At 44.6% G+C, this 26931-nt stretch overlaps 2 protein-coding genes across 2 annotated transcripts in view; one reads left to right on the forward strand and one right to left on the reverse strand.

Moving 5' to 3' along the window:
* CDH23 (cadherin related 23) overlaps window positions 1-26931 on the forward strand; it is a 996630-nt gene that overhangs the window by 801096 nt on the left and 168603 nt on the right. The gene's annotated exons all lie outside the window — the stretch shown is intronic.
* Window positions 1-26931, reverse strand: part of VSIR (V-set immunoregulatory receptor) — a 54143-nt gene that overhangs the window by 9062 nt on the left and 18150 nt on the right. The window contains exons 2-5 of the mRNA XM_066600483.1: window positions 10623-10985; window positions 4123-4176; window positions 3432-3539; window positions 1055-1082 (exon numbers count right to left, since the gene is read on the reverse strand). Coding sequence (XP_066456580.1) covers window positions 1055-1082; window positions 3432-3539; window positions 4123-4176; window positions 10623-10985 — 553 coding nt within the window. The remainder of the gene's footprint in view (window positions 1-1054; window positions 1083-3431; window positions 3540-4122; window positions 4177-10622; window positions 10986-26931) is intronic.

Below are 26931 nucleotides of genomic sequence, written 5' to 3' on the forward strand. Positions count from 1 at the left end.
TTCCATGGGTTGATTTGATTAAAACTAGGACAAATAGTTTTAGTACTACAGTATTATACTATTCTAATACTATTGCTATGTTAAACATCTTAAGATCAAACAACACAGTGAAGTCTTTTAAATCAGTTTTCTTAGAGCTGGTGGGTAGAGACTACTTCTATGATGTCTTCTATGCATTGCACATAGAGAAAAAAAGCAGATCCTGCTCTCTAACTCTCTGTAGTACAGACATAAAATAACAGCATCATGGAGGACAGTGTAAACCAGTCCTGAGCAGTGCAGATGTGATTTCTGTACGTGTAACACAGTAAATAACTCCCTATCAGCTGCAGCAGCATGTCTCTGAGTCTTTCTGCCTCACTCTCCCCTCTCTATAGGTAGCATGAGACAACACTGAGCTCCGCTTTCTGTGTTCTGTCTCAGTATCTGTTTTCCTAGAGATAGACTTCACTTGACAACAGGCAAGCTAGCTTTTTAGAGAGACTTTTAAGCACAAAGGTATCATTTTATCCTAAATGAAGTGATTTGCACTTTTGATAGGTATGAGATCGGCTATCATATTAACAGAACTTGTCCCAAAGTGTGGTGACCATTTAAAGACCATTAAAGCTAAACCTAATATTGTAAAAAAAAGACCATTAAAGCTGCACAATTTATGTATCACATTGATGCTTCAAAAATAAGGATCACATCACAGCAAAACAGGATAGTAATGGGTATGCATTGTTCTAGAGATGGAACTTCAATGTACTTGGTCTTGACTTAAAAAGTGCTACAGAAAATGCATAATTCATAGTTCTGTAAGTTTTATAATTCCTAAGATATCTTCATAAATTGTATTTCCTGTACCTGATCTGTAACATGTGCTGAAAGCAGATCTATTAGGTCCATTAGAATTTCATAGCAATAACAATGTTTTATATCCATAACGACCTAATTTACAGGCCAAGCAGTGAGATACCAAACCTAGCCATAGTTTAGATTTGACTTGGTATTTCCATTTGTACAAAAAAAGAAAACTACATTGTAATGTATAGTGTTTCTTTAAGCTTACCTGTCCATCCTTACTAACTCTTGTGCTCCTAGGAAGCAAAAATAAAAGTTTCATTGTGTTTTCTCGCATTTCACATCATAATTTCATTTTACTAATTGCAAACATAAATTACCATTGTTAAGGCCGGTTTCACATCTGCATAGAGACGGCTCAAAGTACTGGAAGAAAAAAAGCTGAATGCAGCACTTTTTCTTCCGTTTAAAAGCCGGGCAGCCGGGTGGAAGGCAGACAGACCCAATTATAATCAATGGGTTCCGTCCAGCGCTGTTGAGTTCTGTCCAGAGATGGAACCGTTCGGTCAAGGAGATTCCCCTTTCTTGTTCCCCAAATAGAACAGGAAAGCAGAACCCCCCAATACAGATGTGAAACCATCCTAAATGTGCTTTCCACCTACACATAAGATTTGAGATACGAGAGAAGAAGCAGCACATGCAATATTTTCATTTTAATTGTTTATAGTAGTCAACATCTTACGGCTGTACGGTAGGATGACCCACATTTATTAATAGTGGCCTATTTTACACCAGTGTAATTGGAGTAAGAATTGTGCTCAGTGTATTAAGAAAAAAAAAACATGAATGATGTTGGGTGATGCAACAAGGTAATGATCCAAACTTACAAGTAACTCAACTAAAGTATGATTGGAAAGAAGGAACACATTTGCAGGGGTGAATGCTTCAAAATGCAACCTCCATGCTGTGCAAATCTTACTTGCAGCTACAGTAGGGAATTGCTGGGATTGCTGGTTAAAGTGGATTTACAGATTATTAAATTCAAGGGTTCACTTACTTTTTGCCTACACGCTGAATGTTTACTCAATAAAGAACATCAATGGTCCAACTGTTTGAATGTTGACTTAGTTAAGATGGTGTTTGTCTGTAATTATGATTTTGATAACAATCCATCTGCATTTAATCAGTAATCTATGTAGATATTATGTCATTTCAAAGGGTTCACTAACTATTTTACAACTATATATTGAATACGTAAATTTACAATAAGTCCTTAATGGAAGTCCATTTTGGAGGGTTAGGAACCCCCCTCCCCTCCCCCCGCTGTCATCAGATGTAAAGTGGTACATACATACAACAATCCAAAGTTATAGTCACACTCATGCCAGCTCACAGTAGGGGATGAAAGCTTTAGGCCTCATGTCAACAGGCAAAATAAGATTTTAAATCCGCAGCAGATCACCCGCATGCGGATCCGCATCCCATAGGGATGTATTGACCACCCGCGGGTAGATAAATACCCGTGGATGGTCAATAAAAGTGAATTTTTAAAAATGGAGCATGAAAAAAAGCGTGACATACTCCATTTTCGTGCGGGTCTCCCGCGGGGACGGCTTCCGCAGGCTTCTATTGAAGCCTATGGAAGCCGTCCGGTTCCGCGGAAGACCTAAAATAAGAATAACTGACCTGCAGCGGACCGTGCAGATCTTCTCTTCTTCACGGCTGGATCTTCTTTCTTCGGCCCAGCACATCCGTGCGGCACGCTGCCGGCGTGCCGAGTACATCCGCCGGCCAAATAATAAAGAAGATCCGGCCGTGAAGAAGAGAAGACCTGCCTGGTCCGCTGCGGGTAAGTTAATTCTTATTAATTCTTATTTTCAGCCCTCATGTCCGCAGGGCAGGAGGGACCCGCTACGGATTCTCCATGGAGAATCCGTAGCGGGCCTGATTTTCCCCGTGGACATGAGGCCTTAAGTGACTGGAAGCCGTGATGTCCTGTCATCTAACATGGAATGTGACTGAACTATTCGTGTGCATGCACCTTTGTGTGTATGATGGAGGTGCGAGTCCTTGCCCTCTACAGAAAAAAGTGTTCAAAGGACTTTTTGTTTTATATTTTTATATATTCAATAAGTGGAGCACTAAGGATCTATCTATTGAATAATCATCTTCAACAAAGATAACAATTTGACCGCGGGGGTAATAAGTAATTTAGGAAGGGAATAAGTTAATAGGATATTTACTATCCTCTATAATGGAGTAAGGCACCCCTTACATCAGTGATTCCCAACTAGGGTGCTGTGGCAGCCTTGGGCACCATGAGAACCTCCCAGGGATGATGGCACACAGCCACTGAATCAGAATTTTCCACATTAGGGATTAATTAGCTGCTGGCCATTAGCACTATTGGAAGTGGAACGAGAGAAAGTGCCACAGGTAAGCGCCACACATGACCTGCAGCCAAACTACCTTGCCTGCTACCATGCCAGAGAGGATAACTTGCACTCAAGAAACTGGGCATTTTCTAAATTGTGTGACCTTAATTTTTTTTACATTTTGCTCTAGGTAGAAGTATAAGCCGCATACAGTATTTGCATCCACAGAGCCGACTGTTATCACAACATATTCATATCTGGAATACGTACTTCTGTTTGTGACTACTTTTCTTTGTTTATAAACCAGCAATAGAATTAGAGGCATGCATAAGATTGCAACGATACAAGCCACTATCGCCAAGGCTGCCGCTGTTGTGCCTGAAGAGGAAAAATATAGAATTAGTTTATTTTATTTTAAAGCCATTGCTTTCATAAATTGTATAAGATGGTAACAAAAAAGTTAGCTTAAAAAAAAGTGTTCATGTACTCAGGTATCACTAGTTCTACAGTCATGGTAAGTGATAAGTCAAGCCGGAAAAAGTAGCTAGAAAATAATTGGGCTATGCTATTCTGCTCCTCAAAAGTATCCCATTAAAATATTTGGAGCCGTCAATGGAAACCTCTATTTTAGGCTACTTCCAGGCGTCAGCAGAATTTTAGTGTCAATGTTACAGCCATAGCACCCCAAACCCCAACAGCTCTACACCATACGTAGATCATCATAGGGTTTCATGGTAAATAAAGTGAAGTTAAAGTTTCATAACTCTGAACTGTATTTGGATGCTTAGTTTTAATGGCCCAGTTTTGATGAAAAGGTAAACATGTGACCTGGATTTCAGCGATCTATACGAGCATGTGGCCTGCAAGTATAAATAAGTTATTGTTTGCAAAATGTTTGCCAGACCTACTTCTAAGCACTCAGGTTTGTTGACGAAAAGAGAAAAGTATATGCCCCCCTCACCATCTTTGTCTTCGTCTTGTGAATGAAATGAACATGTCTGAAGATTTGGGTCATCTAAAATATAAAACAGAGAAATTAAAGAGATCACACGTGGAATCCATTTTCATAACTGGAAACAACTTTTTCTAAGGCTTTGTTCACATTAGCGTTGTAGGTTCCACTACCTGTCCTGATATGGGATCCACTGACCGAATGGATCCATCTTATAACGGAACTAATTAGCACTAAATTGACCCTACTGATTCAAGTGAATAAGGTTCAACATGGTTGAGTTTCAGCACTAGACATAGCCAGCCACACATGGACATTGCTTACTATGTACTGCTTTGAGGAGGCAGCAGCCCCTTCATTCTTCTGAATCTCGACTGATCATACATTGGTGGTCTATCCATGCTTAACATCAGTGTTATATTGTGTAAAATCTCTTAAAAAGAGATAAAATAAAACTATATGGCCAGTGAGACAGGAGCACATAAATCCTGCACCAATGGGCAGAACTAAGAGGCTGCTCCGGGTGAGCATTCGCTAGTTTGTTTTTTACATGGCTAACATTTTAAAAAATATATAACTTTTAAAACCCCTTTAACTGACAGAACGTAGAGGAGTAGATAAAGTATACTGGAAGATTATATAATAATTTTCTGAGTTGTAATATTTCTGTAAAACCTGTTCCCCATTCACCAACATAGCAAACTGTCATATGTTCACCTCTCCCCGCTCCTGCTGTATCCTGAGGCCCTGCTTGGTCCTCCCGTGCTGTATCCTGAGGCACTGCTCAGTCCTCCCCTGCTGTATCCAGAGGCACTGCTTGGTCCTCCGCTGCTGTATCCCGTGGCACTACTTGGTCCTCCCCTGCTGTATCCCGAGGCACTGCTCGGTCTTTCAATACTATATCCCACTGCACTGTTCGGTCCTCCCCTGCTGTATCCCACGGCAGTGCTCGGTCCTCCCCTGCTGTATCCCACGGCACTGCTCGGTCCTCCCCTGCTGTATCCAACGACACTGCTCGGTCCTCCCCTACTGTATCCTGCGGCACTGCTTGGTCCTCCCCTGCTGTATCCCATGGCACTGCGCAGTCCTCCCCTGCTGTATCCTGTGGCACTGTTTTGTCCTCTCCTGCTGTATCCCATAGCACTGCTCGGTTCTCCCCTGCTGTATCCCACGGCACTGCTTAGTTCTCCCCTGCTGTATCCTGTGACACTGTTTGGTTCTCTCCTGCTATATCCTGTGGCACTGTTTGATCCTCTCCTGCTGTATCCCATGGCACTGCTCAGTCCTTCCCTGCTGTATCCTGCGGCACTGTTTGATCCTCCCCTGCTGTTTCCCATGGCACTGCTTGGTCCTCCCCTGCTGTTTCCCATGGCACTGCTTTGTCCTCCCCTGCTGTATCCTGTGACACTGTTTGGTCCTCCCCTGCTGTATCCTGTGGTACTGCTCAGTCCTCCCCTGCTGTATCCTGTGGTACTGCTCAGTCCTCCCCTGCTGTATCCTGTGGTACTGCTCAGTCCTCCCCTGCTGTATCCTGTGGTACTGCTCAGTCCTCCCCTGCTGTATCCTGTGGTACTGCTCAGTCCTCCCCTGCTGTATCCTGTGGTACTGCTCAGTCCTCCCCTGCTGTATCCTGTGGTACTGCTCAGTCCTCCCCTGCTGTATCCTGTGGCACTGCTTGTCCTCCCCTGCTGTATCCCGTGGCACTGCTTGGTCCTCCCCTGCTGTTTCCCGTGGCACTGCTTGGTCCTCCCCTGCTGTTTCCCGTGGCACTGCTTGGTCCTCCCCTGCTGTATCCTGTGACACTGTTTGGTCCTCTTCTGCTGTATCCCATGGCACTGCTCGGTCCTCCCCTGCTGTATCCCATGGCACTGCTCAGTCCTCCCCTGCTGTATCCTGTGGCACTGCTTGGTCCTCCCCTGCTGTATCCTGCGGCAATCTTTGGTTCTCCCCTGCTGTATCCCATGGCACTGCTCAGTCCTCCCCTGCTGTATCCTGCGGCACTGTTTGATCCTCTCCTGCTGTTTCCCATGGCACTGCTCGGTCCTCCCCTGCTGTATCCCATGGCACTGTTTGGTCCTCTCCTGCTGTATCCCATGGCACTGCTTGGTCCTCCCCTGCTGTATCCCATGGCACTGCTTGGTCCTCCCCTACTGTATCCCATGGCACTGCTCAGTCTTTTGTTGCTTTGTTTGTTTACACGCTGCAGTCCCGCCTCGTTTTCAGGACCTCATAGGCGCTGCAGCCAATAACAAAGCTTAGCAATCGATCGCTGAGGTATATCATTGGCTGCAGCGCCTGACCTAATATCCCATAAACTGGCTATCCCAGTAAATGTGACGTCAGAGGGAAAATGTGAGTTTATGCGGGCTTGTTATGTTTTTGCGCAGGGAACCTGTATTACGGAAATATTACAACTCTGACAACTCTTTTACTTGATGAAACTATAGCCCCCCTTAGCAGATCCATAATGTAATAATATGCTGCTCTAATTAAGGACAGTGTATTAGAAGTACATGTTCACTATGTGTCCGTGCCAAATGGCACAAAAATATACAGTAAGTTGTTTTGTTTTTTTTTCATTTAATTACAAGCAATAGAGGATACAGCAGATTCATGTAAGACCTGCCAGAACTGAGGACCGAGGAGGGTTAGGGTTAGGAAGACCTGTCTGGCACAGATGTCCGACAAGTTGTCCCACCCATAATTGGTCCTCTAATTTTACACAGGAATGAGCTTTCTTAGTGAAAGTAGGAAAAGCAGGCCGGGGATTGTTCCGGCCCACCCATCTCCGTTCACAATCAGCAGGCCGTCGTTCATAACATAAGCCGATCATTCTGCATGCAAAAAACTGAACAACAAATGCCAAGTCAACAAACTCTCATTCGCCATTCAATCAGTGCAAGCATTTACACTGAACAATAATTGTTCCGATTCCTGCTGGATTCAGGACTCTGAGGGCGGCTGCAGATGACCCATAACACATGAATGGTTATGATAGCACAACTTTTTTCACTGTGAAGGTCGCACCATTGTGTGCATGTTAGCACATTTTACTGTACTTTTTGTGCAGCCGAGGACCATTCACATGGGTGCAGGGCACACCCACACTGTGATTGAAAAGAAGCCTGTTCAGCCTAATCAGTGCCCGGTGTTATCGATTTCCATGTGAAATTGCGCAGTTCATTGCTCAATTTCCTGGGGATCAGGTGTGCATTTGCGCAGCCCCATAAACTCCTATGGTGCCTTAGGTGCACAAATTAGTGCAAAAATAGAGCATATCACATGTGCAAAAGCGAAAGTTTTAGTGAACCAATTAAAAATAGGTTCGACTCTCTGTGCAATGCACACACATATTTTGTCCGTGCAAAAACATGTGCAAATATGAAGACGCTGTCAAAGATTTAATGTCCTTGAGGGAATCTCACTCTCGCCATAAATCAAGCAGATTCATAAGGGCCCTTATACACAGGTCAATAAATCATTCGGATTCAGTTATGAATGACGGCATGCTTACTATAAATGGAGGCGGACAAGAACGATCCCCGGTCTGCCCAACTCCATTCACCAGCATGACTCGTTCTTGCGTAAAAGCACAGGAACAATTATCGCTGGGATGATTCTCAGGCATCTGTCCCCAAAAGATTGTCCCGTGTAAGAGGGCCTTAAACAAACCTGTGATTTGAATGAAGTTCAACTGTAAATGACTTACTAATAATGCTGCCTGATTGTTTTCTTGGCGCAAGTCCCAGCTTAGATGCATGAGAAACGTATCATCCCTCTACCCCCAGAAAAGATAATTCAGCCATGTTTGTATATCACTACTATAGAGTAAATTCTTCATGTTCTCCATGACACTCTCAATCTGCTGCAGCATTAAGACAGATTTAACCATGTATAAGGGTTATTAGAAGGGACGATGGTCTGGCAAACGATGTCCAACACTTGTCCCCACACATACTAGCTCTCGTGGACCTGTGTGGGAGCTAGTATCGCTGGCTCACAGCGGGGCGACTGGAGAAGATTTTTCTCCTCTCGCTCCCCCACCCCTCTCCATTGCCTTAAAATAGCGGCCTGAGGGATCAGCAATCAGCTCATCGTCCATCGTTTATGCAGCATAATCGATGGACGATGAGCTGGTCGCTCAGTGTAAATAGCTGCCATTCAGTACTGAACGGCTGCTATGTTAAGGCAATAGAGAAGGGCGGGGAGCGAGAGGAGAAAAATCTTCTCCAGTCGCCCTACTGTGAACCAGCAATACTAGCTCCCAAGCAGCAGCCTGGGAGTTAGTAAGTGCGGCGACAAGTGTCGGGCATCGTTTGCCCGACAGTCGTCCCATCTAAATGGGCCTTAAGACTAGTTTCACACGAGAGTATTATAATGTGTCCATAATACAGATCTATAATACGAACACGTTAAGGAAATTGCAAGCACACGTCATCGGTATTTGATCTGATCTTTATTTGCCGTCCTATATGCTGCCATTGGTTTTACGTTCCACTTGGCAACTACGGATCTGTATCATCCGATAGAAGATAATAGCAATGTATGCCAGTACAGAGGCACATACAGATCAATGACCAATGACAGCACTGACGACATACAGAGGCATCCATAATCTAATCACTTAATTTTTCGTGGACTATAGTAGGAGTATTTCTCACGCAAATTGGGCAAAAACAGAGCATGCTGCATTTCTTAAAACACAACCTTGAAACATACGGCCATGTAAATAGACACATAGACTCACATTAGATCTGTATTACATTTCACAAAATGTGGACCGCATATGGAGTAAGGATACGCTTGTCTGAAAGCGACATAAGGCTGATGAAGGAATTCCCAGGGCGAGGTTGTAGACACTGGTTGCCCTTGTCAAGCAGGTGTAGTGGAAGGATCAGCAGGTGGTCCGTGGCCTCACCTGCTTACTTCCAAGGGAACCTGCACCACCCTACAGCCCTATAAATTAAGTTATGGTGTCGTTAGGGAGCTGACAGGGAGTCGCAGGATGTATTTTGTATACTTCCTCACTCCCTGGTTGCTGTGGTGTTCCCTTTAAAGATCGCACAGCGCGCAAAATCTGATATAGGACTATGGGAGAATATGTATATGGCAATCTGAAAAGCGCCAGGTTTCTGTGCGCCGCGGGAGCCCGAAAAAAGTACATCACTTGGTGACAGGTTCCAACTAGGCCTCCTGCAGACGAGCGTATGCGTAGACATGGTTGTGATAGCATGAGGTAGCAGCGCTATCACACACATATCCACACATTCTACTGTACTATTCTACGCTGCTGGGCTCGTTCACATCGGCATGGGACACACCTGTGCCATAATTGAACAGGCACGGCAGCCTAACTAGTCCCCGGCGTTCTCGATTAACAGCGCTAAATCGTGCAGTTCAGCACCGCAGAGAATACAACCCATTGATTTCAATGGGTTCCCTCACATTCTGCGCTTTTACACTCAATTTTCACGCATGCAAAAATATACACGACATGTTCTATTATTTGCACACCCAAGGCACCATATGAGTCTATTTGTGCACCCCGTCCACATGAAATCGTGCACTGAGCTGCATGATTTTTGCAGTGTTAATCGATAACACCAGGGACTTATTAGGCTGCTGGGCCGGTTAAATTAGGGTGCGAGTATGTCCCACGCTGATGTGAACGGGCCCGGCAGCATAGAAAAGGACAGTAGAACGCAGAGATTTGCGTACAATGCAGAGATTCGCGTAGTGCTCCCTTCATGGTGCTATTACGTCACGCTATTGCAAGTTTATGTACTGCAGGAGCCCTAAGGGCGGCAGCATATGCGTAATTGCATTTACACTATGAACAAGGCTTTTTTAGAGAGTGTATCAGCGTATTTTATTGTCCTTTTTGCACCAATAGGGCATGGCTTTTGCGCATTGAAGACAAGCACGCCCGAATTTCAATGGCTATTTAGCCTAATGAGTTCCATAGGTGTTCTTTTTTCTGCATAATTGCGCATCTCTTTGCATTTTGTGCATGCATTTGTACACCCTTCCCCCATAATGGGGACCTTTGGTGTGCGAATGTTTCTGCGCACACAAAAAAGGAAATGTGAATCAGCCCATTTAAAGTAATGGGTTGTATTCTATGCATATTGCGCACGCAAAGACGCCCAAGTGAATTTGCTCTAAGCTGCGGTATTTCACAAAAAGCATACTTGGAAGTTTGATTTGGAGCTCAGCTCAAAAAGGCAGCCAGCTCTTCATGCCGCATCACCAAGACTGACAGCTGCTGTCCCGTGTTGTGTAAAGGGCTGTCATTCTTGGTGTGGCCTCCTTGAGCTAAGCTCTGAGTCAAACTTGTAAGTATATGTTTTCTGAAACCCTACATGGATGGAGTGGGCATACCTATTCCGGGTTCACGCTACCTATGCTTCAAGCGGCATGAACCTGCTGATGGGTTCCCTTTAATATATCATGATAAAAATGTGTTTTATTTGACATTCTGAAAGTGGTTTTTAAAATTTAGACATTACCTGTTTTCACCTGAAAATCTATGTAACTGTGGGACACATGGTGATAATGTTTCTTATCCGTCTCGTATAAAATACAGCAGTGGCCGCCGCTGTCCAGTTCTGAGATGTTCGTGAGAGTTTTGTAAAACACCTTGCCGTGGCCTCTCTCATGTATTCTGTGTTTGTCATTCTCTGTTGCGTTCCTTGAATGGTTTTTCTCCATGCAGTGTGGGCTTCCTTCCTTAGTGTGAGTCCAATGTATGGCCAGCTGTTCGTGCTTCTCCTTCGGGTGTCCAGTGATGGTGCATGTGAGGTTCACATTCTGTCCTTTTGGACAAATATACTTTATGTATTGAGCAGAAACCGAGTATGCGTCTGTCTTATCTGCGGGAAAATGAGAAAAAAATAAAATTGCGAAACATGTGAATTTCCAGTATCTAGAGATGGCTTCAGCTGAAGTTCTCCATTACAAACAGATATATAGTATGAATGCAGAACACTTTTTTACTCTTTTCTTGCCCCAATGATTTCCCTCATGCCTCCACCATACTCTGGAACTCACTACCCAAAATAATCAGACTCCCTCAACTTTCCAAATCTAGAAAGGCAACCTGAAAACTAGTGATGAGGAATTATGGAACAATCAGCTCAGGAGTGTTGGCACAATTTTCCCCAAATAATTGGAATGACCTGATCTTGATTAAAGTCAGCAGGAGTCAAAATGATGGTGGTAGCTCTTCAATGAATGTGACATGGTGGTGGTGCCCTATGTCAGATTTAAACTTAGAACTCTAGCACTACAATTTAGCAGTACTAACAACTGAGCAACCATACTTGTTCTTTCTTCTCCAGAGGAGGGGTAGAAGGACAATAACAAACACAAATAGTACATAAAAACTCCATACAGATAAACTTACCCGCTACCCCATCACAATTGACACCTTTGTGCCATAACCCAGATTTCCCACCCGGGCTAGAAGAGACTCAATTCATATGGTGGAAAGCAAATAATCTGAATACTTTATATGACTTTCTGATCCATGGCAAACTGATATCGATGTCCACTTTTAACAGCCACTACAACCCACCACCTGGCGAGTGGTGGAGAAAAATGCAGGTCTTCCACTTTTGGGCCTCAAAACTAAAGCTATCAACAAAGATATAATTAAAGGGGTTGTCCCGCGAAACAAAGTTGGGGTATACACTTCTGTATGGCCATATTAATGCACTTTGTAATGTACATTGTGCATTAATTATGAGCCATACAGAAGTTATTCACTTACCTGTTCCGTTGCTAGCGTCCTCGTCTCCATGGTGCTGTCTAATTTTCAGCCCGATTAGACGCGCTTGCGCAGTCTGGTCTTCTCCCTTCTGAATGGGGCCGCTCGTGCCAGAGAGCTGCTCCTCGTAGCTCCGCCCCGTCACGTGTGCCGATTCCAGCCAATCAGGAGGCTGGAATCGGCAATGGACTGCACAGAAGACCTGCGGTCCACCGAGGGTGAAGATCCCGGCGGCCATCTTCGCAAGTTAAGTAAGAAGTCACCGGAGCGCGGGGATTCGGGTAAGTACTATCTGTTTTTTTTTTAAACCCCTGCATCGGGTTTGTCTCGCGCCGAACGGGGGGGGGGGGGGGGGGGCTATTGAAAAAAAAAAAACCCGTTTCGGCGCGGGACAACCCCTTTAAATTGGATGGAAGCCATATGTAAATTTTGCCCCACTCACCCGGGAACCTTATCCCACTTTTATGCCATGCTAAACAACACACTATCAGATCACAAGCTACTTTGCATGCTACAGTGGGAAACTGATTTTAACACAACCTTATCACTAGCCCGTTGGCACCATTGTTGTGAAACCCTCAGCAAGAATAGCTGGCAAATATCATTAACCGAGACCTCCCTAAAGGTACTACATGGAGCGTACCTAGTACCGGAAAGACTACACAACATATACCCAGATATCTCACAATTATGCTTTAGAGGATGCAATGACACGGGCTCTCATAGACACATATGGTGGTCATGCCCAAAAGCCCAGGACTTCTGGAAAAGAGTCTCTCATCTCATAGCTTCGGTAACAGGGACAGATATTGGACTAGACCCATTCATCCTATTACTGGGAAATAAACCCACAGGAATGCGCAACCCTCCATTTAAATTACTCCAACATATAACTATGGCAGCTCGCATACTAATAGCACAACAATGGAGAAAACCTACACTACCCTTCGAAGCCTGCATAACACGAATAAATAAGATTTTTGTAAACGAAAAGCTTGTTGCCATCCGGCAAGACACAACCCCCCAATTCGAGAAGATATGGAATCCCTGGATAACGCACATCAACATCCCTAATCTATACAACCACATGAGAACATAAGTGGAAGATCCTGCTAGTTCCATCTAGTTATATTCACTAATCTAAAAATATCCACTATGAAGGTGGCAAAGGCATCTAAAAATAATGATTCTCTCAGTCATGACCAGAGCTGGAGGACATTGAGATCTGTTTTACCCCCTATCATTCTAATAAAAACATGTGAGACTCATAACACCATGATGTAACCCTATCTATGCAAACTGAATAAATATTTTAGTTCTGTTAATTGTTATCTATAGTATATAAGTTAAAAACAGGCCAATGACTCTGTACTGCATTGTCAAGACTTTACCCCCCCGCGTGGGGAAATTGCGGCAGAGTGTTGCCACCCTTAAGATTTTATTTCAATAAAAACCGTTGAAACATAAAAACTCCATACAGATGTTGCCCGTGGTCAGATACCTAGGACCCCAGCACTGTAAGGCAACAGTTCTAATGACTGAGCCACCATTTTTGTTCTTCTTCCCCCTCCTCCGTCTTCCTCTTTCTTCTTCCTATTTCTTCAGAGGAATGCAAATGGCGAATGGGAGGAGGAAAATTAGATCATCTTCTTGTCTCTCTTCTTTTTTCCTTCTCGTCTTCCACTGGGGAAGGAAGAAATAGGAGGAAAAAGGAAGAAGCTTGGTGGCTCAGTGGCTAGCACTGTAGTGCTGGGATTCTGGGTTCACGAATGACTATGAACAACATCTGCTTGGAGTTTGTTCTTTTTATACTTATTATTTTTTTTCTATTCCTTTCTCTCCTCCTTTGGAGACAGAAGGAAGAATAGGTGTGGTGGCTCAGTTGTTAGCACTGCTGGAGTTCTAGGTTCAAATCTGACCAAGGGCGACATCTGTAAGGAGTTTTTCAAAGGCCATACAGATGTTGTTATTGATGAGATTTGAACACCAGCACTGCAAGGCAACAGTGCTAACCACTGAGCCACATTCATTAAAGAAGCATCCCTACACATACATGCATAGACACACCACCACACATTATGGAAAGCGTATTTTACCACAATTTATTAATAAAAATCGAGCTGGGCTGACTCAGTCCGATTCTGTGAAAATCAGTCCGAACTTATCACAACGAGCTACACTGGTGAAAACTCACCTCTTTAGAAAAGCCTACAACCTATGATAAAACTTAACTGCCACCACCGCACAACATGGAAAGCTGCTGCCCTCACCTACTGTCTGCTTCTCCTGCATGCACTCAGGGGATGGGGGGCAAGCGAGTACAAAAAGTGTACTCTGGACTCAGCGGACCCTGGACTAAGAACCCATAAATTTAGTTTATAGTGCTCATAGGACCTGACAGGCTACTGTATGGTCGCAGTATAGAGGGGGATAGGAACCATGGGGTGGTTACATTAATAGCGCTGTGAGCTGTTTTAGCACAACGTCTTCCGTTTATCTCCATTTTTGTGCATTATGTGTCTCTACAATGTATGTACTTATTTCTTATTGGAAACATACAAAAGCTCAAACCATTGCACAGATCTGGTTGGTACATCCTGTTTACCAGAAGATGTCACAATTTTCTATTTGATCTTGTTTCAGTGAGACCACAAAATACAGAGAAATGAACTAGTAAGCGGCTTGTACCGCCGTTTTGTCACCAGTGCTGCATATTTGTATGAAACATATGATGAAACATAAGAAATAGCTGCACGTGCCATTGATTTTTCAGGAAGCCATTATTAGCTTAATTCTGCAAAAAAAACCACACATTTTTTCATTTAAGCTGGAATCACACATGTAACTTTTGTCCTGTTGATGCATTTTTTGAGCTGGAACCAACAAAGGAATGGGAAATGCTAAGGAAGGACTTGTACTTCTTCATGCTAGATTCACTTAGGAATTTGGCTAAAAAACACCGCAGGATACTGATGAACCTGCTAGCAGAAAAGGGGTTTTATGGGACGTTAAGAAAAGAAACTTGCATGTTCAAAATTGTGTAAGGCCGCCTGCAGACGACCGGGTCAGATCCGGCCGCGAGAATTCTTGCAGTGGGACCCGACCCAAGCCCCTGCAGAGACCAGCGCGGGCACTCACCTGCGCTTGCAGCTCCAGGTCTTTAATGTGCCAGTAGCCGGCGCATGCGCTGACCGGAGCCAGCGGTCGGGAAGTGACATTCCTGTGTGGGGCTCTGCGAGCCCCGCACAGAAATAGAGCATGCCGTGATTTGTTTTCTGCACGTAATTTCGTGCGGACAGATCGCGTCCGTCTGCATAGGATTGCGTTTTCTAACGCAATCCTATGGCAGCTTCCACAGGCAGAAATTCTGCGGGAAATCCCGCCGCGGAATTTCCGCCCATGTGCAGGAGGCCTAAAGTAAAGGAAAAGTGCATTCTCACCTGCTGCAGCGCCTCCTCATCCAGAGCTGGAGCCCCAGTGCCCGCTGCTCAGCACCCAGAAGAAGATGGCGGGCAGTCGGCCACACGTCGTTCATTGTGCATGTGATTGCTCAGCCAATTGCAGACTTCAGTGGCCATGGAGAAGCACTGCTGAAGCCTGTGATTGGCTGATGAGTCATATGTGCAATGTAAAACGTCTATCTGAAGCTGCCCTTTTACACTCCAACTTTGGGACAGCCATTGGTCTTGCTTTTGGGATGCCTGTCCGGCTTTTGTGACGTCTGGTTGAGGTGATTACCAGCCGGGGTGCCACAGCAAATTCCGCAGCATTTCCGCATCCAAAAAACTGTCAAAATCTATACCATTGGTGGGAATTTTGACTAGAAATCAGCCGCATACCCGCAGCTGATTTCATACTGTGTGGCACTCCTCCTCACCTCCTTCGAAGGCTTCCCACTGTCAGCGACTTTCGGTTCCCAGCAGCCTGGTTAGGTGCGATGCTGCTGGTCAGATGCGGTGCCGCTGGTCAGGTGAGGCCACTACATGCCGCTGGAAACCGGAAGTGGGTTATTTTGACAGGTTTTTTTGGATGCGCAAATGCTACGGAATTTGGTCCTTGCCTCTTTGAAATGGCCGTGTACTTTTTAGAACGACGGAGGTAAATTCATACATCTTGATAAGCCCCGCCCCCTAACCACACCTCTTTGTCCCACTTTGACCCTGGGAAATTTTGGTCGCCTTTCCCTTACTGATGATGCAATATAAAAGCGAATAGGCCTGAACGATATTTTCAATCAGTAATACTGTATCGCTCAAGAAAGGAATCCAGGCCCCTCTTATACTCTTTTATTGTGTTCCCCATCACCACGTCCTCAAGTAGAGCGTTCCTTAGTCTCACTGCTCTTACAGTAAAGAACCCGCTTCTATGTCAATGTAGAAACCTTCTTTCCTCTACGTGGCGGGGAAGCTTGTTACTACGACATCATGTGTCGGGGCACACTTATTATGTTTGACATGGAAAAATATTATTTTTTAGACTATAAACAATTATTTACACAGCAAAGCACACATGAAGCACCTAGAGGGTTGCATGCAGCATTTGCATCTACCGTAGTACAGTGATTCTCTTCACCTTTATGTCCTGCAGCAGCATTCTAAACACTTCCGTTACCGCACAGTCAGGTGTCTGTTTCTTTAATGCAATGTGTTCGCACCCTTCGAAACACATGGAAACTTCTGAGTCTCATGAGACTACTTTTATTAAAGTATATCTAGTAATCTGTGCTGAGGATGTGGTTGCTTACTCTCAAAGTGGTCAAAGCTTGCAAGGTAAACTTGCCTAAAGGTTGTTTGCAAAACCACATATGGCTTATGACATTTCAGCTCAGCTACCTTGCATGTGTCTTCTATGAGCAGTGGCATGCAAGTATTTGTGTATTAAAACAGATGGCTGCTGGTCCCGAAACAGGAATGCAAATACAACTTTTTGTGGCCTGTTGTGTAAATTGGAAGAGTCTATGTACAACTCCTAACAATTATTAAAGGGGTTATCCAGTTGTAAACTGTAGATGGCCAATAGTAGATGGGTGGGAGTCTGCGGATCAGATCAAATAAAGTAAAATTTCCCATTGGAGTGAATTGGAACTTTGCGTGTAATACCAAACCTGGCCACTGCTGTGGAAACAGAGCTGTTTCCTGCAGAAATCAGCACAGTTATCAGCATACCTTACAGCAAACCTTCACTGATCTATTATTGATGGCCTATCTTGCAGATAGTCTATTGATAGTTTGCACATGAACATCCTCTTTAATGAACTCTAAATGCAATCTAAAGCAAATAATCCTTAAGGGTATAGATACATGGTGCAGTGGCCAAAAACCATGTCAGCCTGCAATTTTTAAATTGACTAAGGTACATTGACACCCTGGATTTCCTGAGGAATTTCAGCAGCAGATTTTACACCAAACTTCGTCAGCAATGTACAGTACAATGTAAGTGAATGCGAGTTTAGTAACCCCTATTCAATTACAGCAGAAAGAATTTGCAGCAGAAGACTGTCGTGCTGCAAAATCTCAAATCTGCAGCTTGCTCTATTGGTTGTGGAAATGCCGTACACGTTAGATGCTAGTCGTCCAAGCCTACTGATAATGGCGGTCTGGATTATCCTCTGATGTGTATGTAGGCCGCTCAACTTTTAACCTGACAGATGATATTTGCAAAAGGAGGATCAATGACACTGAATTTCAACGTCTGATCTTTTTGTTCCCCAGGAGATAAGCCAGTGCCAAAGCTGCGGCTTACCTCTCTGTACATACATAAACATTTGGCCAAGCCAAATGTTCCCATGTGTAGAAAAGCTGGAGAAAACAGCTGTCGGATGAACAATCGTTAATCTGATAGTTACTGAAGCTATATTGGCACCTTAAGGCTGGGTTCTCACACGCTGGATTCCTGGCAGAAATCTTGTGGTTTGGCCACAGCGAAAAACCGCAAGATTTCCGCCGGGAAAAGCGCTGCTTCAAAGCCTGCGGCACTTAGCCGCGGGTTTTGAAGCGGCCTGGCCATTCGCTTTTCCGCTGCGGCTGGCGCTCCCATAGAGGAGAGCGTGGCCGCAGCAGAATAAGGAAAAAAAACGTAGATGCTGCGGCCGTCGAATCTGTGCCGCAGCGCCGGCTTTGCCGCAACGGATTCGCTGTCTCGTGTGTACAAGATTCTGAGAAATCTTGTCCACATGGCTGGCCAAACACGGGATCAGCGGCCGCAGGCGGATTTGCCACGACGAAGATCCGGATGGAATTTCCGCGGCAAATCCGCCCTGTGTGAACCCAGCCTAAGGCCTCATGTCCACGGGGAAAATCGGGCCCGCTACGGATTCTACATGGAGAATCCGTAGCGGGTCCCTCCTGCCCCGCGGACATGAGCGCTGAAAAGAAGAATAAATGAGAATAAACTCACCTCCCATCCGCTCCGTTTCTTCTCTGCGTCGCGGCCGGATCTTCTTTCTGCGGCCGGCGGATGAATTCGTCACGCCGGCGGCACGTCGCCGACGTGCCGCGCGCATGCGCCGGGCATATCCGCCGAGCCGAAGCAAGGGAGATGCGGCCGTAAGGAAGAGAAGACCTTCCCGGCCCGCTGCGGGTGAGTAAATGCTTTTAAATTCCTATTTTAGGTCTCCCGCGGATCCGGACGGCTTCCATAGGCTTCAATAGAAGCCCGCGGGAGCCGTCCCCGCGGGAGACCCGCATGAAAATGGAGCATGGTCCAGATTTTTTCATGCTCCATTTTTTTTAAAATCACTTTTATTGACGATCCGCGGGTATTTATCTACCCGCGGGTGGTCAATGCATCCCTATGGGGTGCGGATCCGCGCGCGGGAGAAGAGTTAAAATCCGCTGCGGATTTTAATTCTTATTTTCCCCGTGGACATGAGGCCTAAGGGTATGTGTGCACGCAGCAGAAAATTCAGCTGCAAAGTCCATAGCATTTCTCTAAGAGACATATAATGAAAAAACTGGGGCAGATTTTGATTCTGCAGCTCATTTCAGAAGATACTGCGCTCCCTCTCACCTTTAAAGGAGATGTCCCGAGGCAGCAAGTGGGTCTATACACTTCTGTATGGCCATAATAATGCACTTTGTAATGTACATTGTGCATTAATTATGAGCCATACAGAAGTTATAAAAAGTTTTATACTTACCTGCTCCGTTGCTGGCGTCCTCGTCTCCATGGTGCCGACTAATTTTCGCCCTCCGATGGCCAAATTAGCCGCGCTTGCGCAGTCCGGGTCTTCTCCTCTTCTCTATGGGGCTCCGTGTAGCTCCGTGTAGCTCCGCCCCGTCACGTGCCGATTCCAGCCAATCAGGAGGCTGGAATCGGCAATGGACCGCACAGAAGCCCTGCGGTCCATGAAGATAGAGGATCCCGGCGGCCATCTTCAGCAGGTGAGTATGAAGACGCCGGACCGCCGGGATTCAGGTAAGCGCTGTGCGGGTGGTTTTTTTAACCCCTGCATCGGGGTTGTCTCGCGCCGAACGGGGGGGGGGTTTAAAAAAAAAAAAACCCGTTTCGGCGCGGGACATCTCCTTTAAAGTCTTCGCGCTCTCAGCGCTTACTTTACTGGACGGCCTCTAGTAAGTGCAGCGCTGCTGGTCAGGTGATGCAGAAGTGGCATCATCTGACTAGCGGTGATGCACTCTTTAGAGGCCACTGGATGAAGGAAGCGCAAAGAGCGCAAAGACTTTGAAAGTGAAATCAGTAGTGCGGATTTTGACTGTTTTGGATCTGGGAATGATGCAGAATTTTCTGCGGTGTGAAATACCCTTTTCTATATACACTCTGCAGCAAGTTGTTTGGCACAGCTTCCCAGTTCTACATGTTACTATAGGAAGTACTTCATTCACAAGTCCACTCAACAAGGAATTTAAAGGAAGGGCTGAAACTGAATTATAACAAGGAGTGGGTCAGGAAACTGAAGTGCATGGCAGGGACACAAACAATGTAGAAGACCTCTGTAGTGGCTGCGACAGAAGAATGACTCTATAATACTACATTACGGCTTTTATTTATGAGTATTTAAAGAGAGACGTTCAACTTTATCATGCTGGCCAAACGACAGGTAGCGTGTTATAGTGCAGGAGGAGTGGAGCATATATTGATATATATCTATTTATATATAGCTTTGACGGAAAACATTCTGTATAACTTTTAGTTTATTCATTTATATCTCTGCTCATTCTGAGCTGAACAGTCCAATGGGCGGAGCAATCAGTGATTGGCAACTGTCTGTGTATGATTGAACATGCAGAGAGAAAGTAGAATGGAAATATTTACATTTCTTCCAGATTTTGGACCCACTCCTGATTTCAGCGCAGAAAATACTAAATAAAAATACACCTGTGTAGGAACCCTAAAGGTCCAGACACCATTTAGGGATTTTGCTGCCCTAATTTTTCTCTTCAGGTGCCAAAGTTATTTTTCCTGAAATTTTTTTTTCTGTAACACCTAGCGCTATTTTTTTAATATCTTTTTAACTGACCTTTTTCCATTTCTTATTTGGTAGTAAAAAGCTACCATGATGTCATATAAGACCTCTGGGGGTCATTCACATGGTCTTTTTTTTATTAGTTCACACTTTTCCACTGTAGCTGGGGCATCCAAGGTGAAAATATCCCTTTTTTGTTAAAATAGTCACTGGTAGAGCTGATCAGGACTAGGACCTTGCAGCGCTACTGTGACAGGTGGCACTCAGTAGTCACATGATCGCCAGTTTGCATAGCGGAACACTTATACTTTCTCTCTTTAGTGCATAGTGCTCTTTGAGTGCTGTGTAGCATGGAAAAGAGCAAGCAGAATTGCTTCAAAACAGCTTCTCCCTTCTACTCTGGGTACTAGGCTGTGTTTTAACAGCTGAGGACCTGACCTGCTCCTGCTTGATTGCAGGAACAGAAGTTTTCATCCTGCACCGTACTTCTGCTATCAACTGGGATTAAGGCCTAGAGCCAAGTGTCGTACATTTACTGCGCTTGGTCCTTAAAGGGTTAAAGGCTGTCTCCTCTATCTGCTGTTATATAAGTAACACCATTCTGATTCATCTATTGCCATATCTCACATGCACTCACGCTTCCCTTCTGGAAACAAACCTGAATCTTCCTGTTCTGAATATTGGTGGGTGTCTCAAAAGATTGTAAACCCAAATTCACACTTTTGTTTCCTCTATTCATGCTGGGACCCAGTACCCAGGGCACATGCCCCGCCAGCCTCCCCTGACACACATATGGCAGTTGCAGTTACTACATTCCTGACACATATATGGCAGTTTTTAGCAACATAACTGCAGGCCAGACTTCACGGATTTTCCTTTAATCCAGTTTGTAACAAATTTATAAAGAGAGTTATGAAATATTCAGACATATGTTACAAATTCGTAGGCATAAGTGCCAGTAACACTATACACAGTCTACTGTATTCATCATTCCTATATTATTACCAATTTGTCCTGCCCCAAAGCACCTGTACATGTGTACAGCATACAGAGAGAGTGATTCGTAAGCTTTAGGGTGGCTTTACGTGAGCATGTTTGCGTGCGCACAGCAGTCTATGGGGGGTGCGCACCCGATGCCTACATAATATGCAGCGCAATTTTGCAGGGGAGACATCACACTAGTGATTAGAATTAATAGCCTTTTAACTCAGGGCATGGCTGTGTCCCGAGCCCATATGACCGCTCTCAGTCTACAGTAAAGTGTGCAAAAACGTTACGCTATAGCGTGTGTTTTGCATTTATACTCATATGAAGTTGCCTTTACGGCAGGCTAACATGAGCGTAATTTACAGTGTATTACACACACAAGATATGTGTGCATAATACGTAGTCAATGAAAGTACATTGATTTTCATGGAGCAGAACTTGACTGTAGGAAGTAATACAAGCCTGCAGAACTATTAGAAACAACAAGGTCCACACATCTGAGGAGAATGATGTATGGTTTATTTCCAGTAGCCTTGTGCAGTATTATTACTAAACTGTTACTAGCAATGAACAGGTTTCCAGCTGCCTTGACCTTTTGTCTTTCAGTACATAGGAAAAAGTTAGAATAAGGGCTATAATAAACTATAAGGGCTAATGCCCACGGACGGATTTCTGCCGTGTTTTACGTGGTGGAAATCTGCTGCATAATGCCGCCGCTATTAGGTTCAATTGAACCTAATAGCTCAATGTTCACACTGTGGAATTCCACCACAGAATTCCGCAACGTGAAAGAAACCGCATGCTCTAATTGCCGCGGGAATACGCGTGGCCGACTTTCATTGTAGTCAATGGAAGCCGGCCCTCAAGCTATACTTCCACTGTGCTACAGCGGAGGTATCGCGTGAATACACATCCCCGCCCACCGCCAGCTGCATCATCTGGCACTGCCAGCACGTCACGCGATGTACTGCGCATGCGTGCCAGCTTGAGGGACGGGAATAACGCGGCAGATCCGGGAGGTGAGTGTGAGGGTTTTGGGGGGCGCCGTGGCAGACTCCGCTGCGATATTCCGCTAGCGGAGTCCGCCACGGCCGTGGGCATGAGGCCTAAGAATGAGAATTTGAAGATGTGTATTGGAGGCTTGTTACTTCTTTTTTTTTTTTACGAGTCACTAGTTTACTTTCACCACTAGGAGGTCTGATCCATGTGCACTAGTATGTCAAAAGCAAAACAAAAAGTCAAAGATACTATAGGATGTTTACAGGATAAAAATGGTAATTGGTGAAAAATGGTGTTGAGAAGACCGAAATTTTAAATTCCTATTTTGTATCTGTTTTCTCGTTCTCAAAAATGGCTGCTCAAGTAAGTGGAAGAATGTATCAAGTGGGGTACCACAAGGCTCTGTCCTAGGCCCAGTGTTGTTAAACATTTTTATAAATGATCTAGATAAGGGAGTTGAGGGCAAACTGATCAAATTTGCTGACGACACAAAGCTAGGAGGGATAGCAAGTACTACAGAAGAAAGAGAGAGGATTCAAAAAGATCCTGACAAGCTTGATCAGTGGGCGGTGACTAACAGAATGGGATTTAATTGGGAAAAATGCAAAGTCCTACATCTGGGCAAGAAAAATGAAAAAAAGCTCATACAGAATGGGAAGAATTGGGCTAAGCAGCAGCACATGTGAAAAAGACTTGGGTATACTAATACATCATAGACTGAACATGAGTCAACAATGTGATGCAGCAGCCAAAAAGGCAAACACAATTCCTTAGTCAGACCTCATCTGGAATACTGTGTCCAGCTCTGGGCACCCCACTTTAAAGAAGACATAGACAAACTGAAGCAAGTTCAGAGAAGAGTTACCAAGATGGTGAGCAGTCTGCGACTCATGTTCTATGAGGAACGGTTAAAGGATCTGGGAATGTTTAGCTTGCAAAAAAGAAGGCTGAGAGGAGACTTAATAGCTGTCTACAAATATCTGAAGGGCTGTCAGTGCAGAGGGATCAGCTCTATTCTCATTTGCACAAGGAAAGACTAGAAGCAATGGGATGAAACTGAAAGGGAGGAGACACAGATTAGATATTAGATTGTGAGGGTGACAATGAGTGGAACAGGTTACCACGGGAGGTAGTGAGTTCTCCTTCCATGGAAGTGTTCAAACAAAGGCTGGACAGAAAGTCTGGGATGATTTAGTAAATCCTGCAGTGAACAGGGGGTTGGACCAGATGACCCTGGAGGTCCCTTCCAACTCTACCATTCTGCAATTCTAGTTCTTATCCATGTTAGGACTCCTAGACAGTTCTTTTAATGTGTGGTTTACACTTAAGGCCCATTTACTCTTAACTAGTGTCACTCAAAATTCGCTGAAACGAAAGTGTGCAATAATGATTACATCTAAACGCGAGCCATCGCAAATTTTGCGTTCACTTTTTGTTTGTCGCTCAGTTTCAGCCTGCCTAAAAATCATTCCTGGCTCGTTCACTTCTCGTTACATCTAAACACTCGCCGCTCAGTGTTTTACATACAAACATGAAGCACTGAGCGAGAAGTGAACAATTCTCAACGATGATCTGCCTGCCAAAGCAGTCTGCACAAGCGCAAACAACTGGGAATTAATGAGCGGTGACGTGACTCACTTGTACACTCATTCAAACGAGAATCGTCCCATGTAAAAGGGGCATTATGGTGTAGTGGAATGCAGGACTTGTCCACTATACTTTCAAACAATTCAAATCCATATTTTTTTTCAATTCTACCCCTTGCATCACTTTTGTGAAGTATGGTATGAAACCATCCTGTTCATTTATAATGAAAGATACTATAATTGTCACCATTAATGAGTTAAACATGTTGACCAGTGTGTGAGCATGGTGTGTGATGATCGTGCAATGTATGAGAGGTCTGGATCGTACACAGCAGCTTTCCAATCTGGTTCATGGAAAGAAGTACCAGCAGAGAACCACCCACTGCCACACAACAACATTCATTATGCCCTAATAAGACATATAGGTAGAGGTTGTTGGTCTAGTTTACCCTTAGAGGACTCATCTTGAATGTCATTTCCACCATCACTTCTGCCTTCCATAATCCATACAATGCTCTACATATAAGTACAGCGCCAGATCTAATAGTCACAGTGGGGAAATTACATTACTAGATTTTACATTACTAGGGCTACATTAGCTTCAATTTTTGGTAATCTCCGGCTCTGACCCAGCATTCTTAGGGCGCGGTCACACGAGCGTAGGCGTATTTACGTTCGCACGTGCGCAGCGTTTAATCGCCAGTAAGAACGTTTTTTGGCGATCATGACCAGAGCTAGAAAGCGTATTATCGTTTGTTCCTACTTTGCAAACTATCTTTTCGGCCATCGAATATGCGTTGGCGCGTATTTTGGTCGCATATGTTCCAGTTTTTTTTTCGGGTTGCTGTTTTTACGCGCCGTAAAATCGCCCGTGCGAACGAATACATTGGAAACTAATGCCTTAGATGGTCACGTTTATACGATTGGGCGCAAAAACGCGCCGTTTATACGCTCGTGTGAACGCACCCTTAGGCTGTCTTCACACAGGGCTGATTTCCAGACGAATGTCCGCAGCAGGCATTCAGCTGCAGATCAGCCACGGAATCCCAGCCTCTAAAACCATACCATTTGGTGCGGGTTTCAAAGCAAATTTTTGTGCGGAATTCACCCCCTCACATGATCTATCCGCGCGATTAAAACCATATTTGCATAAAATACAAAATCACTATATCTGCAACAAAATACACAGGTATACATGAAAACAAGAAGGAAATAAACAGAATGTAATATCAAAAATGCTAAATTAAATCATTTAGTTCAAGCCATTCGGTTGGGAAGTATTGAGTATGAGGACTCAGAATGCCTTTCTCTAGTGTCATCCAACAGCAAGACCGTTTCGCGATGGGTCTTGACTTTGGGATATTGAATCAAAGCAAAAATGATCATCTTTTTGTACAATACTCAATTCTTCTGGTGTTTCATTCGCTACCGAAGACTTATAAAAACTGCTTCCTGCCACCAATGAAACCAATCATAGCGGGAAGCAGTTCTTTGAATGAGCATCTTAGCAAGTGGACTCCCTATTACAACTGCTGGCAGTTCATCGCCCAAGGCATAATAAATAAGAATTTGCCTGCATTTATCAGCATTGGGGACACAATTAATCCTGACCAAATCCCCAATTCCATGTGCTGAAAATGTACTTTAAAATGCGCCTCACTAGCAGTTTAAAAATGCTTTTATAGCTAAATGAGAGGTGGACTTACCCGGTGCCAGAAGGGTTAATCCGATGGTAAAGGAATCAACCCCTCTGCACCTGTTGTCCACGTTTACCTTCAGCAGGTTTCTTGCTTCTCCATGTTTCCTTTTTGGAGCGGCGTCCGGGGATATCCTTTCACCGTGTTTGTAAGCACGGTCTGGCTGGATAACGGAGTATAGAAATAAAAATAAAAACTATCCCGCGCCTTGGCAGAAAACCAATCTTTTTTATTCTTGTTAAAACAACGCGTTTCGACACATTGTGTCGAAACGCGTTGTTTTAACAAGAATAAAAAAGATTGGTTTTCTGCCAAGGCGCGGGATAGTTTTTATTTTTATTTCTATACTCCAATTCCATGTGCTGAAACACAGCCCTAAACCTGCAAGAAATTTCCAGAATACCTCAATGCCACCGGAAGACACTCATTATTATACTTCTCTCCACCATGCTTCACTGCTGCCCGCAGACACTCATTATTGTACCACTCTCTACCATGCTTCACTGCTGCCTGCAGACACTCATTATTGTACCGCTCTCCACCATGCTTCACTGCTGCCTGCAGACACTCATTATTGTACCGCTCTTCACCATGCTTCACTGCTGCCCAGACACTCATTATTGTACCACTTTCTACCATGCTTCACTGCTACCTGCAGACACTCATTATAGTACCGCTCTCCACCATGCTTCACTGCTGCCCGCAGACACTCATAATTGTACCACACTCTACCATGCTTCACTGCAACCTGCAGACACTCATTATTGTACTGCTCTCTACCATGCTTCACTGCTACCTGCAGACACTCATTATTGTACCGCTCTCCACCATGCTTCACTGCTGCCTGCAGACACTCATTATTTTACCGCTTTCCACCATGCTTCACTGCTGCCCAGACACTCATTATTGTACCACTTTCTACCATGCTTCACTGCTACCTGCAGACACTCATTATTGTACCGCTCTCCACCATGCTTCACTGCTGCCCGCAGACACTCATAATTGTAGCACACTCTACCATGCTTCACTGCTACCTGCAGACACTCATTATTGTACCACTCTCTATCATGCTTCACTGCTACCTGCAGGCACTCATTATTGTACCACTTTCTACCATGCTTCACTGCTACCTGCAGACACTCATTATTGTACCGCTCTCCACCATGCTTCACTGCTGCCCGCAGACACTCATAATTGTAGCACACTCTACCATGCTTCACTGCTACCTGCAGACACTCATTATTGTACCGCACTCCACCATGCTTTTCTGCTGCTTGTAGACACTCATTATTGTACCGCTCTCCACCATGCTTCACTGCTGCCTGCAGACACTCATTATTGTACCACTCTCTATCATGC

Source organism: Eleutherodactylus coqui, chromosome 4, assembly GCF_035609145.1.
Source record: "Eleutherodactylus coqui strain aEleCoq1 chromosome 4, aEleCoq1.hap1, whole genome shotgun sequence".
Lineage (NCBI taxonomy): Eukaryota > Metazoa > Chordata > Amphibia > Anura > Eleutherodactylidae > Eleutherodactylus > Eleutherodactylus coqui.